General features: G+C 36.8%; 1 protein-coding gene across 2 annotated transcripts; it reads left to right on the forward strand.

Annotated features, from left to right (window-relative positions):
• Nucleotides 1-4,897: 4,897 nt before the first annotated feature.
• Nucleotides 4,898-14,700, forward strand: caly (calcyon neuron-specific vesicular protein). 2 transcript variants are annotated; one of them, XM_086083999.1, is made up of 5 exons: nucleotides 4,898-5,047; nucleotides 8,430-8,618; nucleotides 8,804-8,935; nucleotides 10,415-10,528; nucleotides 13,414-14,700. In XM_086083999.1, the coding sequence occupies exons 2-5, from the start codon at nucleotides 8,490-8,492 to the stop codon at nucleotides 13,651-13,653; spliced, it is 615 nt and encodes a 204-aa protein (XP_085940125.1). In that variant the 5' UTR covers nucleotides 4,898-5,047; nucleotides 8,430-8,489; the 3' UTR covers nucleotides 13,654-14,700. The 2 variants fall into 2 exon arrangements, with proteins under 2 accessions (XP_085940125.1, XP_085940126.1); XM_086084000.1 differs by having other exon boundaries at nucleotides 5,041-5,094.
• The last annotated feature ends 310 nt before the right edge of the window (nucleotides 14,701-15,010 follow it).

Genomic DNA, 15,010 nt, shown 5'->3' on the forward strand with positions numbered 1-15,010 from the left:
AATTAAAAATGTTCAATAATCAATATAGATGTTTTTTCCCCCACAGGTGTTTCAAATGATCAGCTAATCATCAAGCTCTGCGTGAAGCCTGATAACGATCCTCAGCTGTGTTGGTTGGGGAGACATGGAAATTTTCCACTTGTCTAAACAGTATTTGGATTAAATGTGTATTTGTGGAATATTAATTAAACAGCAACATCTACCAGTTTTATGCATCTTAGGGAGTGCCTATTTTGCCCTTGGCTGTCGACTGAAAATGACATTAAGGGTTCATCTTGCGGCCGTGACGTCACATGACCAAACCCAAAAAGCAGGTGAGCCTTCACGTTCACAAACTCACTGTGATGCCATTTTCAGGCGACAGCAAGGGTCAAAATAGCAGTCACCTAGATGGATGGATAAAAATGTTGGAATTTATTTTCTACTTACCGGTAATTTTAATTCCACAAACTCGTCAGAATGCCGTGACTAGTAGAGCATGCAAGCCACAGTTGAACTATTAATGGCCTCTATTTTTAGTTTTTTCGAGGGAACAATTCATTTACACTGTTATATAAGATGCGCATTGACTACTTTTCTTTGTATCAAAGTGGCGTTTCTTTATCATTTAAAAAAAGAGTGAAACTATTGTGTGCATAAAAATTGGGGGACAAGCCAAGTTTAAAAAACAGGCATTACTGTAGTGTATAGTCACATATGCATTAAAAAAAATACTTTTGTACATAAGTAAATTTAAGTACTTTTTTTTTCTTCTGAGAAAGCTCAGTATTGTTCATTCGGTAATCTTACCAATTCAACATGCCATCATCATTGCTCTCTCTCTTTTTTTGTGTGAGTACTTTTTTTTTCTAACTTCACAAGTAGGAACCGTATTTCTTCTTGCGTCACCTCTTCAAATTAGCTGTGACTGAATATTTGTCTTCCAGGTCCAGTTTAGTAGCAGCACTGTAGTGTGGTCATTTACCCGCGTGGTGGCGCCCTTGGTAAAAAATTGACTTAGAAACGCGTGAGAGTTGGACGACATTCATGCATGCACCTTCCATGTAAGGTGAGTTCTACAAGACAGACACACTCAAGAAAAATATTAATTGCTCTGCATTTGCATTCGAACGCTCATCAAAGACCCCTTGATCCCTTCATTTTTATTTATAGCGTTGGGTTTTATGACATCAAATCTAAATACATTTTGGCGTAATGTATTTCAAGTTAACAAGGAATAAGTGGTTCCGAAAATAGAGGGAGGGAGGGATGGATGGAAGTTTTATTATTTATATGCGGGAATAAATGACAACCATGGACAATTGAATTTTAACATTCTCATTTAATGACTGTTCTGTAAAAAATTTTTAAAGCACTGTATTTGATTTTACGTCACTCCATTTTGCATGAAAAGTGTATTAGTATAGTGTATTTTTTTTTTATCACAAAGATTTTTTTTCACAATGTTGAAAATATTACGAAAAGTATTTTCTAAATTAATTAGTGTGACAATAACAGTAGCGTTCTCCAAGATGTTCAGCAAAACCTCAACTGCAAGTGTGTAATTATAGCACAATGCCAAATAAAATTCATATCCCCCTTGTGTCAACTTTAAAAATGACAATTAACTCATTCACTGCCATTGACGGCTATTTCTATTAGTTTAACATGTTCCCCACTTTTGTTGGCTGTGAATGAGTTAACCTATTATTATTATTATTGTTTTCTTGTAATGTTTTCGTGTCCTTTGTCTGCTGCTCCTGCTGCTATCCAATCCACTCGCTGCTGGAATAACCCAAGTGTCCCCAATGTTGGACAAATCAAATGCTTATTCTCTTCTAATCTAAATAGAGTAGGCACGACTGCCCCCCCCCCCAAAAAGAAGTAGGCAAACTGTTTTCGATCTAAAGTAAAACACAGTATTGTTCCAAAGACTCTAAAATAACTTTATAAAATAATCAGTCTGACTAACTGCAAATTAATTTGATCAATATATGCATATAATGCCTTTGATGTAACACAACAGCAGTCAGTTGGTTTCACAATTTAGGTGGAAAATAAAACCAACAAATTTATTACCAAATTTTAACCAATTTTGTAAACTATACAAAAAAAGCAGACTTATCAGGAATATGCAAATGATTATTGAAAACTCAATGATACAAATGAATACATAATTTCACAGTGTCTGCTCTGCAGGCTAATTGATTGTTATTCCAGTGCTTATACCCCCCCCCCCCCCCCCGTCACTCTCTCACAATTTGACGATAACACCTCTGTCTCTGTGTAAGCCAAGGCAACTAATCAACACTCCCCTGCCAAGAAAAGGTCAAAATAATAAATGTAGCCTCAGTTGATGGTTTGGGAGAGGGGGAGGTGGCATGCAGTGGGGCTTGAGATTTTTGGACGAGTGCTTTCCTAAAGGCCGAATGAATTCTTACAGTCATGCATGGCCAAAGAGGGAACCGGCATGGGTCCTTTGTCCCCATGAAAACGTTGAGCTAAATCTACAGCTTTTGTCCACTCCCTCTCAAAGCTCCCTTAAGCAAACTTGTGTCACACGTACTTAAAGCTCTTTTCTCTCGTTTGCAGACGTTACATCTTCATATGCTTCAAGCTCCCCGTTACAATCTTCCAGTGAGCTCATCTGGATCGTCGTGCATAAAAGAAAAAACCTTCGGTGTGCTTTCTGTGGTGGTATGTCACTGATACTAAAATGTTTGAAGATTCCGTAGGTCACTGAGGTCAATTCATATCTGTTCCTAGGTCCAAAGGCAAATATGAAGGGATTACTAGCCTTTGACCTTTTGCCCAACTTTAAAGGAGTTTTCTTCTCAATTACCACTTAACATTACACATGATTTCCAGAACCTCAGTGGAAAAGATGAAAGAATTTCGGAAGTCACAGTTAAGAAAAAAGGAAAATGCTCAGACATTGTCAACAAAATAAAAGTTTCAAAAAGTGCAATTTGCGGTACTATAGGTTCGCAATAGACTCCCCCATCCCAAAAAAATGTCCGCCAATTCACCCAAAATACTCTATAGCCTTTGCTTCTGTTATCCTTATCATGGCAAATTTGATGTTAAAGTATACATTTTGGGGTTCAAAGAATCCAACAAAATAGGCTTCAAGTTTTATTGGGGGCCGACCAATTAATCGGCTCATTGATTATGCACTCTGACCATTTGCAACAGTTGTACACAAGTAACATTGCCGTCATTATTTATTACACAGGAATCTAAACCATGTATCCTCAAACACTGGATATTAAAATGTGTTGGGCGCCACGGTGAGTGAACGGTTAACCCATCCACCTCACGGTTTAGAGATCCTGGGTTCGAGTCTGTAAAATTAAATGTGTTGGTAAAGTCTTTCTATGGACTTGTCATTCAAAATAAAATACGTTTTAACAACTTTACAAGCAAACCTTAGATGAGCAATATTATGAATTATAAAAACATACTCTATAAATTAATTATACAGTAAATGTGTTAAATATGACACATTCAACTGCTGGTATCACAAACACACAAATTTATATTAAATTATTTTATTTTTTTAATAAGCAATATATTTACAGTTGATTCCCAATATTCGCAAGTAATAGGGACCAGGCCGACCCATAAACAGCAAAAATCCACATAAAAATGTCACCCATTGAAACGCAATGGGGGTAAGAACCCCCCCCCCCCCCTTCATTATAGTTTCAAAATTAATTGGCCAAATAATCGGTAATCACTTATGTACTTATTTCTGCCCAAAATTAGGTTTAAAAAATTCATAATAGTCGGGCCCTATTTAGCATGACAATCGGGACTTAACTTTTTTGCACATTTCACATTGACAATTGTCATCAGAGTAACTCTAGTTATCTTTTCCTTGAAACACTTTAAACTTTTCTACATCCAAGGTAGCATGAGACTTCGATCTTAACCATGCGGCTAAGTGAGCCGTGACAAGTGTTGTTGTCAGAGGTGACACTTTCAGATTTGTATAATATTTGTAACATTATATGACTAATAACCAGCAAGCTGGTTACTACCGGTAGTTGGCTTTATTGTAACTAGCGAGCTAGCAATTGCTATCATCTTGGTAGTAACTAGTTATCTTTGTTACAACTAGCTAGTAACTAATTAGCTTAATTATATTTATCTATGGGTCTCTTAACTCATTCACTGCCATTGACGGCTATAGACGTCAAAAATTCATTTGAACTATTTCTATTAGATTAACATTTTTTTCCCACTTTTGTTAACAAGATTATGAAAACCTAGAAATTTTTAAAATTGTACATTAAGAACAGATGTAAAATTTGAGTTAACTAGTGAAGTCATGCGATTAATTACAATAAAAAAAAATTAATCGCCTGACGCCCCTAATTTTTAAATAATCTTTTCTTTTTTTTTCTAATTGCATCAGGTGATTAAGATTTTTAATTGTAATTAATCGCATGACTTTAATAGTTCTAGGTTTTCATACTCTTGTTAACAAAAGTGGAAAAAATGTTAAACTAATAGAAATGATTAAAAAATTATTTATTTTTTTCCTTTTTTTCCCTCAGAATTGAAAATGAATTTTCTGACGTCTATAGCCGTCAACGGCAGTTAAGTAAGCCTATAGTTGGTGGTGGCTATTTCATTAAAACGTTTTTTGTTGTGTTTTAATTGTTGAGTATAGTCTGAATGTTATCCATAAAATAATTCTACTTAAGCGACACAGTTCATGTGACACAAACCATGATACTGATGTGTGTCATTTGGTCATCATGAATTAAATCACTGCTCCAGTCAATTGTCATTGACTTCCAAATATGGGCATGTGCTTACTTTGATATTCTCACCAAATCTATAAATGCTTCTAATATTTGAATAAAACACCGCACACCATCTCCGACTTGCCACTAGATGATTCTCACGGGTTCATATTCAACTTCCGGAAGCTGCCGCAAGCTGGGCGACATGCGCAGTGCGGTCACAACACATCACCACGGCAACCATCTTTCACAGCCCCGGCAGCATCCGTGGAGTGCGATCACCTCCGCTTGGCCACAGCGCAGAGACATCCGCAGTAAGTTCATTCTCTCTTTTCCTGACTGCAGCAGCTTGCGTTCCGAGGTAGAACATTTGACGCTGAGCTGCTACAATGTGGCTGTGGACGAATGTGTTTGTCATTGATCAGTGCAGGTCATCATTTACCTCGTCTGTGACACGCTGGACCATTGTTGGTATTGATTGTCTTTATTTCAATGTTGGCTGCATAAGATAGTGATCCCACCATATATGTTAGAGGAGCTGCATCGTCATATATTTAGCTGTCTTTTATTTTTTATTTTTTTTTAATCAGTTTAACATGTCCAGTGGGTGTGCTGTTGTATTGATGCTCTTTTGTCTGACTGCACCTCTTTTGTTTGATCATGTAGCTTCAATGCAGCAAGTTGACATTTGCATGGGCAGTCAACCTAAACTTGAGAAGCGTACAAAACCAAAGATGGTGTTTCAATATTTATTTTATCCAATATAGGGGAAAATGTATCGGTCAAGTTGTCGGTTAATTGCTTTTTTTTTAAGTCCCGTTTCTGTGCCGGTGATGTATTGAGCTCAATAATGATGTCCAAATGAATTTCCATCAAATGGATGTAAAGTACAGTGTTCCCCTGCTATATTGCGGTTCATCGTTCGTACCACTGCTGAATGCAGATTTTAAGTGATTGCTTTTGTAAATTAGTTTTTACTTACTGTAATGCCCTCCCATGTGGGGAAGGAGAGCTAGAGTCACCGGTGCACTTTTCAGCCGTGTAGTGAAAGTGGAGAGAAGATTAAAACCCAAACGCAATGCGTGCAGTCGCACAGAAGCTGCTGTATGCCACAGCTCACACTCGCCACCAGGCCCGTCCTCATAAAGGCACACAGGCAATTTTGTGTGTGTTTTCAAAGTGTTTCTTAGTGCATTTAACTGTTGCTTATTCAAATGTGTGTATACTTTTATTTCATCTTCTCATAAGTCACCTCATATTCTTTTTCTTTCGACCACAAATTGAATCCGCTGTGCCTCTGCAGGTTGTACCCGGTAGTGCACTGCACTGCGTTTGCCTCAGTTGTTTTTAACTCATTCACTGCCATTGACGACAATAGACGTCAAAAATTCATTTGAACCATTTCTACTAGTTTCACATTTTTCTCTACTTTTATTAACAAGAGTATGAAAACCTAAAATGTATTGTACATTTAGAACAAAAATTCGTGATTAATCTTTAGTTAACTAGTTGTCATGTGATTAATTACAATTAAAAATTGTAATCACCTGATGCCCCTAATTAAAAAAAAGAAAATATTATTAAAAAATTAGGGACGTCAGATGATTAAAAATTTTTTTTGCTATTGACTTCAATAGTTAACTCACGATTAATCACAAATTTTATATCTGTTCTAAATGTACAATACTTTTTTAATGTTTTCATCTTGTTAACAAAAGTGGAAACAAATGTGAAACTAATAGAAATAATTCAAAGGAATTTTTGACGTCTATAGCCGTCAATGGCAGTGAAGGAGTTAACCAACAATCAATTCAAAACTATCAATAGAATGCTTACTAAATTAACTGATGAAATGGTTGTGATGATTCTAACATGATCTATGATGTTCATGTCCATTTACCAAATAAGTGTTATCTCAATAAATCGTGCGTACAGAAATGCACCTGATCTCAAAATGGAATTTGATATAATTTGCAGCCATTCTATTTGGCTGATATGTTTTCACATGTGTGAATGTGGAGTGTTTTTTCGAGGCTTTTTTGCTAATCACAGATGCTCATCAGGATGATTCATCGCTCTCACACTTTCCTCCACCCACACCCTGAGAACATTGCATGTACTTGAGTAATGGTCTCGCTTCCGCATAACTGCATGTGATTGGATTATTTTTATCTAACCACAAAATCATCTCACAGTATATTTTTGCCTTTAAAAAAAATTACTTCATGTGCATCCGTGGTGTTGTGTCACCGGTGAGTCAGCGCAGCAGTGGACTCTTCATGATTACGCTGTGCGAATGACCTCGGAATGACTCATTACCCCTTTCTGCCACAGTTGGATGATCACTTGTTTAAAGTGAGAGAGATAGAGATGGCATCAATGAGAACCAAATTAAACAGTGAAGACTGAACGTTGAATGAAACCGGCAGATGAATCATAGCATTTTTTTTTTCAATCCAATGACCTCATTGACAGGAAAAAGCTCAACTTTTGTACCATGCCCCTATTTTTTTTTATTATTATTATAATTGGAATTATGTATTGCCGTCTTACAGAGAGGTGACTGATTTAGCCAAATAACCCAAACATGATGAAAACATCCCCTTTAGTTCTTAGATGTTGAAATTGTTTAGTTCAGGCTTCCCCAATCCTGGTCCTCGAAGGTTGTAGTCCCTGCAGGTTTGAGATGATGCCTAAAAGTCTCAAACTTATAATGTATCTGGAAAGGGTAGACACTAGAACAATACTAATTCTTTACATACGCTTAATCCTTACGTTTCTACAGCCTACTGAGTGATTGAATAATGAACCGATAATATGTACAGAACAAGAGACTAAATTTAACTTGTGAGAATCAACGGTAGGAGTAAGAGATGGGTGAATTTGTTTATTTTATTAAATCATTTTTTAATAAAATAAATATGTAAGGGGCAGCATGGTTAGATGCCAGGAGGGCGCATGCGACCTCAGAGGCAGTTTTTTTTTTTTTTTTGTCGTCTTACTAGTATGAAGTGTAATTGCACATCCACTACAGTAGGTGGCAGTGGTACTTTCATGGTCAGCGAGCACACAAGGAGTATTAGCACCTCTGCACAGGTGTACTAACAGCAATTTTTTTAAACGAATGGTACTATTTAGAGTTGCGGGGAACAGTTTGGGGGTCGTGAAAAAGTTTCTTCTTCTTGGGGGTGGGAAGCATAACGAAAAATAATTGAGAAGCACTGTGCTAAAAAAAATAAAAATAATGCTAGCTATGACATATGCCAGTCAACGGCTGTATTTGTTTACAGAGCAACGTTTTCTGATGCTTAGCCAATATTGTATGTAGGAAAAAATACATTGTCCGAAACCCACCCAAGATGGGCCCACGACCCACTTTTGGGTCCTAAGTCCGACCCACCAGTTGAGAATAACAGCTAAATAATATTAAAAACATGTATTTTTTTTCTTTCACATGCACATTTTAAGTATTTTTTTAATCTCATTGAAAAATGACGTGCCACACATGTCAAAAATGCAATATAGCAAAAAGAGTTTGCCCACCATTGGTCTACGACTCTATGATATTGCAAAAGTTATAGCAAATAAAACCTACTTTTTTTTTTCTCTCTTCATGTTTACTTTCTGATAAAAGTGATAAAGGAATTTATTGTAGCCATCCGTAGCATCTAAATTGTGTTTGTCGTTCTCATCAAGGACTCGTAACCTAACTCTTGGTAAGTCCGAGTCGCCTGTCCGGCCCGCAACAGTGCAGTCATGGTGAAGCTGGGCACCAATCTGTCTGATAAGATGGAGAAGCAGCCGTCCGCAGATGACGGCTTTGATAACGTCCCCCTCATCACACCGCTTGAGGTCAGCCAGCTCCAGCAGTCGTTTGCGGACAAGGTAAGCCCCGCCTTTCTTTTCTCTGCTGATAACGTTGCAGCAAGACCGCAACATTGCAGATTGCATCTCGCTCCGACCGTCCCTCTAATCTGTTGCATCACACCTACTCTTCGATTACAACTAGTCTACATTTAGGTGAAAATACGGGTTATTTTATTTGTTAGTTGTTTCCCGCCCCGTTTCAGGTTACTGTGAAAACGACGACTCACTACCAACTGCAGCAGCAGCAGCAAAAGAAGAAGAAGAAGATGTTGTTCATCCCCGGCATTGAGAAGCTAAACATCAACTTGTACAAAGACGTCTCTGACAGAGCCAAGGTACACTCGTTTGCCAAAAGCTAATGTGATAAAAGTCTCCTTGACGTCGACGAGTCACTGATGATGATGAAAAGAATCAAAAGAGAAAGTTATCTTGGGATCAATTTAACAGGGCTGGGTATCGGTTCTAATTTCCTTAATCGATTAGATACAACAGAAAGATAGATACAACATTTTGTTCTTTAAAATTAAATTTTCTTATGAATTTATGGGAAAAAGAGATTAAATCAAATAATGGCTTCTGAATCGATATCAGGCTTGAAAATGAAAATCGATTCAATATCGAATATTCGATTTTTTTTTAAAACCCAGCCCTACAATTCAATCTTTACTGACAGTGAACACAAGCAGTGTCTCAAGTGTTAAATTTTACATAACATCCACCTTGGGAAAAAAAGAGCATTGGCGTAGGCTGGGTGTAGGCTCGCCCGCTGTTGTGTGATGGTACTTGCCGCGAGAGAGAGGGAGCGAGAAAAAAAATCCTCCTACTTGCTGCATGTGCATCATTATAAAGCCAGCTAAAATTTGTACATTATTTTGCCTCATCCATCTAAAATATATGTTCTTCCCCTTTGTCAAATAAAAATGCGTTCACTGCAAAAACTGAAATGTTAAGTAAGATATGATTTCTTAAATTTCACCTAAATTTGCTTATTTTGATCTGACGAGTTATTTTTACTTAAAATAAGATTGTCAAGAGTGTTAACAGACAGTTTTAAGTACTGCGAGGCTTAAAACAAGCATTTCCCACATTTTAAGATGGCTAACCAACATCTTAGGCCCTGAACTGGGGTTTCATAAATTAGATTTCTTATTTTAAGATTTTGCATAATCAAGTAATAAGATAAATAGAAAAAAATATATAAGTGTGAAAATAATTAGACAAAAGTTCAATATAGCACTTTATTGTAAGCATTTTTTTCTTGTTCAAATCAGTTGTGGTTTTGTTATATTTACTAAGCTCATTTTTCTTCTTTCCGGCCAGTATAGTACTAGCTTAGTGGTCTAGTGGTAGAGTGTCTACCCTCAGACTGGGAGGTTGTGGGTTCAATATCTGGCTGGGTCATACCAAGTATTAAAAAAAGATATATAAAAAAAAAAAGAGAGAGAGACCTCCATGCTTGACGCTGAGGCCAAGTTGGCCAAATGATTGTGAATGTATTTTAATCATTATTATTATTTATTTAGTCCAATATAACTTTTTTTTTTTAGTCTAAAATACTTTTTTCAAGACCGCTGTGGTTGATATGCTCTTAGTATTTTCTTATTTTTCATAATCTTACAGGTAAATTTAAGTAAAATTTTCTTGTTCCGTTGGCAAAACATTTTGCTTATTTGAAGTAATAATTTTCTTATTTTACTCTATTTTTTTCTTAAAATTTCTACTTTCCTTTTTTTTTGCAGTGTTCAACCTTGACCAGGCAATTGATCATTTTGGGGATTTTTAACTATACAGTATATGCATACGTGTGTTCTCAGATCACAGGCTTGATCCTCATCATGTTGGCCTTCCTGACCAGCCTCCTCCTGCTACTCATGTACAAAGCCATGTGGTACGACCGTCTTACCTGCCCACAGGGTTTCATCCTTCAGGTACAGAACACACACACAACATAAAAGGGAGTAGCTTATTAAGTCGTCCGGTCCAAAGCGAACTTTATAGCAGTATAACACAGAATGTGGCTCATCTGGCACTAAGTTTCCCGGCACATCCGTCACTTGAGAAGAATTTTCTCCGCGCTGGAGCAGGAAAGTCATTATCTCCTAACGACACCTCGGGGGCATGGTGTACCAAGGCAGCGTCGCCCGCCACGCATGTTAGTTGGAGAAGCTCTCTCGCAGGAGGAAAGAGAAGAAGGAGGGGGAGGGAAAGAGCTCAGTTTCTGGTCAGGCGGCGGCCGGGATGCCCGTCTGTGAATCGGAAGGGTCTTTAATTAGGGCTGAGCGTGACTAAACTGTGATTAAAGGCTTAGCTATGAGGGGACAGCAGGGAAGGAGGAATGGGGAACCTTTGACGTTTTTTGTCGGATACGGTTGATTTTTGCTTTGAATAATGCGAGATGAAAGACGAGTGAGGGTGGATGATACTTATGAGATGTTTCAGGACTCTTGGAGAAGCTCAGGCGATTCTCTACCTTAAACCACGAGCCAGGTTGTTATCAAACTAAGACTGGAGAAAAAACATTTGGACTCATTTACTGCCATTGACGGCTATAGACGTCAAAAATTAATTTGAAATATTTCTATTAGTTTAAATTTGTATGTATTTAGAACAGATATAAAATTCATGATTAATTGTGAGTTAACTATTGAAGTCATGCGATTCAATTACACTAAAAAAAATGTATTGCCTTAAATCGTGTCAGGCGATTACTTTGTTTAATTGTAATAATTGCATGACTTCAATAGTTAACTCACGATTAATCACAAATTTTATATCTGTTCTAAATGTACAATATTTTTTTCCTAGGTTTTTATACTCTTGTTAACAGAGTGGGGAAAAAAAGTTAAACTAATAGAAATAGTTCAAATGAATTTTTGACGTCCATAGCCGTCATTGGCAGTGAATGAGTTAATAAATAAAAACGAGATAACTAACTGAAACTACTTTTTGCGTATTATAATTATAGGGGAAATATCCTTTGTCAATTACTTTCATCCATCAGCTTTTGGGGTGGATTTTAAGGGCCCTATTTTCAGAGATGGGAAGTAACAAAGTACAAATACTTTGTTCCTGTATTTGACAATTTTTTCAGTACTTTGTACTTTCCTGAGTATTTATTTTCAAGACTACCTTTTACTTTGATCTGTTACAAATAATAGACCTGGAAGAACAAGCAGCCGTCAATGATTCCTGGCTCCGCCAATCATATGAAGCGTTACACCCGGTCCCTTACATCCCAGCTTGTGATTGGCTCTATGTCAAGCTATGACATGGCATGCAATTGGCTAGAATAGGATGACACATCCAGGGAAAATACTTTTTACTTTTACTCGTCTAGTACATTTCAGAATATGTACTTAAAAAAAAAAAAAAACTTTTACTTGAGTAATTATTAGAGTGAGTACTTTTACTTTTACTCAAGTAGAGACTGTCAGTACTTTTCCCATCCCTGCCTATTTTTGTAAACAATTAAAAAAAAAGATGATAATCATAATAATTTTATCAATGACTTGATTTGCACAGTGATTCAGAGGGATTGACCAACACTGTTACCATGTTTGATAAATGATGATGCATCTGTTGTCCAATGAAACGCGTTCATCTTGCTGGTGACGTATAGTGACAGGCAGAACACTTAAACACTCTTCCACTAGATGGCAGAAGCAACAGTTAGCCATTTTGGCAAACAGTTATGTCAGCTCTTCTCCCATTTTCTTTTCCTGATCTATGCGGGTGAGGCTGCCATGAAAATAAACTAAACTGGCCCAGATTTCACACTGAGTTACACTACTCCATTTTGTAACTAAATTGAGATAAGATCACTGTTATTTCAGTATACAGGATTTTTGTGAGAATTGGTGGTTTGCGAGGAGAATTTTCACATGGTTTGAAAACAGTAATTGCATTTCATGCATCGTGCATACTTTCTTAATGACATATGAGTGACAGATTTTTTTTTCCTCACAGTATAATTTACAGTCAAAATGAACACTGGTGCATACACCTTAAAATTAGTTTAAAACATTTCCAAAGGTTTGTAGCCTCTCTTTAACTGCCTAATTTTTGGTGCTTATTGGGGATAAAAATTAGCCTAGTTGCCTATTAATACAGTAGAACCTCAAAGGTCGAACGCAACCCATTCCAGGATGCTGGATTTTGTTGCCATTTTTTTCTGTAGGAGACAATTGAAATATATTTCTATACCAGGATCATTTTTGATTTTCATTATAAAAAAAAATCAATATGCAACTCTACATGCAAGTATTTTAATAGTTTGAACTGTAGCCTTTGTATAACCAGGGTTGGGAGGGTTACTTTTAAAATGTAATTTGTTACAGTTACAAGTTACCTGCTAAAAAATGTAGTTAGTAACGTAATCCAAGTACCATCATATTAAAGTAATGTAACTGGATTACTTTTGAGTATGCGCATGAAGACAAAATAAAAATAAATATCACCACAATATATATTCTTTACAATGTGCCCTTGCTATTTGCCTACTAATAGCAAAAATCCTTGTGTAATTCAAAAGCATGTAGGCTATTGATTGATTAATTGATTGATTAAAGGCCATATGCTGTTTTCCAACTGTCACTGAAAGCAACCACACCTCATGGATGGATGGATGGATAGATCGATCGATCTCTCTCTTGCCCTCTTTCGCACTCTCTCTCATTGTAGAAATTGTAATCCCTCAAAGTAATCCCCATTTTTAATAAATGTACCTGTAATCTGATTACATGTTTTTTCCTGTAACTGTAATGGAATACTGTGACTATGTGCGTCAGTCACACTGTTGTTTCTGTGGGAACAGGAGAGGCACTGCACTCCGGCCGCTCTGGAGATGTTCTCCAGCGAGCAGCAGAACCCAGCAGACATCCAAGGCAACACCAACTCCGGGCTTTACGCCGCCCTCAGCCGCCTCAACCAGGTCAAGAGGACAGGACCCGAGTTGCCGTCGCCGTGGTTGCCGGTCATCAGAGCTCTGAAGGAGACCGACGCCATGAAACATGACAGCCGACCAGTCAAAGGGGAACTGGAGGGAGAGGAGTGAATGTTGGTGTGCTTTTTTTTTTCTTTCCCCCCCGCCCCCCACCGGGAGTCAGTGATGCTTCAATACATCCCATAATCGACTTGTGTGCGTGCGAGTGCGTGTGTTCTAGGTTGTGGTCAAGAATGTTCATAAAATGTTGGAAAATGCCACTTGCAGTTTGACTGAGTTGTGACATAACACCATATGAATTCACTATGTATCCATATTTGTGGCGTTGTCATGGTGGAATGTTGAAGGTGACACATTTTTATGACATGTGCCCGTTGTCATTATTTGCTGTTGTGGGACAATTTTAGGAATTGTGCTATCCTTATAATGAAACAATAAGAAATGTTTGAGTGTCAGAACTGACTGTTATGGCACATACAAGAATAATTGTCATTTTTATTAGTAGTATGTAAGTAAATGACATTAAGTCTTGTGATTTTGAAATATGAATGTATCTGATGTAGCGACTTTTGTCTGTGCAAGAATAAAACATTTACATTTTATAGCTTTATTTTAAAAATGTGCAACCATGTGTACCAATGACATCTTCTGTTACTTTACAACGAATTCTACATTCATTTTGAATGTTGAAGACATAGTTACATTATATTTTTGTATGTTTGTTGCCATTTTAACTCATTAACTGCCATTGACGGCTATGGACGTCAAAAATTTATTTGAAATATTTCAAATTTTATATCTGTTCTAAATGTACAATATTTTTTTTCTAGGTTTTCATACTCTTGTTAAGAATAGTGGGGAAAAAAATTACAACTAAAATAAATAGTTCAAATGAATTGTTGACGTCTATAGCCGTCAATGGCAGTGAATGAGTTAATATATTTTCAATCTTATCATGTTGACATATTTCCTTCATGCTTTTACAAGCTCTTTCTCTCTTTTATTTAAATGGCAATTAAATTATGTTTTTGAACATGTGCGTTTGTGTGTGTGTGTGTGTGTAGGAGTGTGAGATCACAGCACAGCTTGTCCTTACATCACATCCATCTGTCCGGATCTCACTGCACGGATATAAATAAAAAATGTTGACTTATTTTATTCATAAGTCTCTTTTCTTTATTACTCGAATGATTCAAGCTTAAATTTGCAACTGCACTTGACTTAAGTTCTTGAGGTTAGCAGTTCCAAAACGAAACACACAGACGTAATGGCCACTGAAATAACTCAAAGGAAAATGAATATTTGAATATTCAATATATAATTTGAATATTCAATATATTTTTATTCATTGGTACTTTTGCAAGTTTTTCTTTAAGTTAGCAACAATTCTGTTCACGTGAACAGTAGATATTCATCTGCATCTCATTTGTACTCATATATTTTCCCACACGTGCTCAGAATCAGTAAT

Source organism: Leptonotus elevatus, chromosome 8 (assembly GCF_054856555.1).
Source record: "Leptonotus elevatus isolate MCC_2025b chromosome 8, RoL_Lele_1.0, whole genome shotgun sequence".
NCBI lineage: Eukaryota > Metazoa > Chordata > Actinopteri > Syngnathiformes > Syngnathidae > Leptonotus > Leptonotus elevatus.

Bases quoted from the DNA above. Each gene is read 5' to 3' on its own strand.
- caly (XM_086083999.1), top strand. From the start codon at position 8,490: ATGGTGAAGCTGGGCACCAATCTGTCTGATAAGATGGAGAAGCAGCCG. The intron at 8,619-8,803 runs GTAAGCCCCGCC...GCCCCGTTTCAG, and splicing joins AGCAGTCGTTTGCGGACAAG to GTTACTGTGAAAACGACGAC. The intron at 10,529-13,413 runs GTACAGAACACA...CTGTGGGAACAG, and splicing joins CACAGGGTTTCATCCTTCAG to GAGAGGCACTGCACTCCGGC.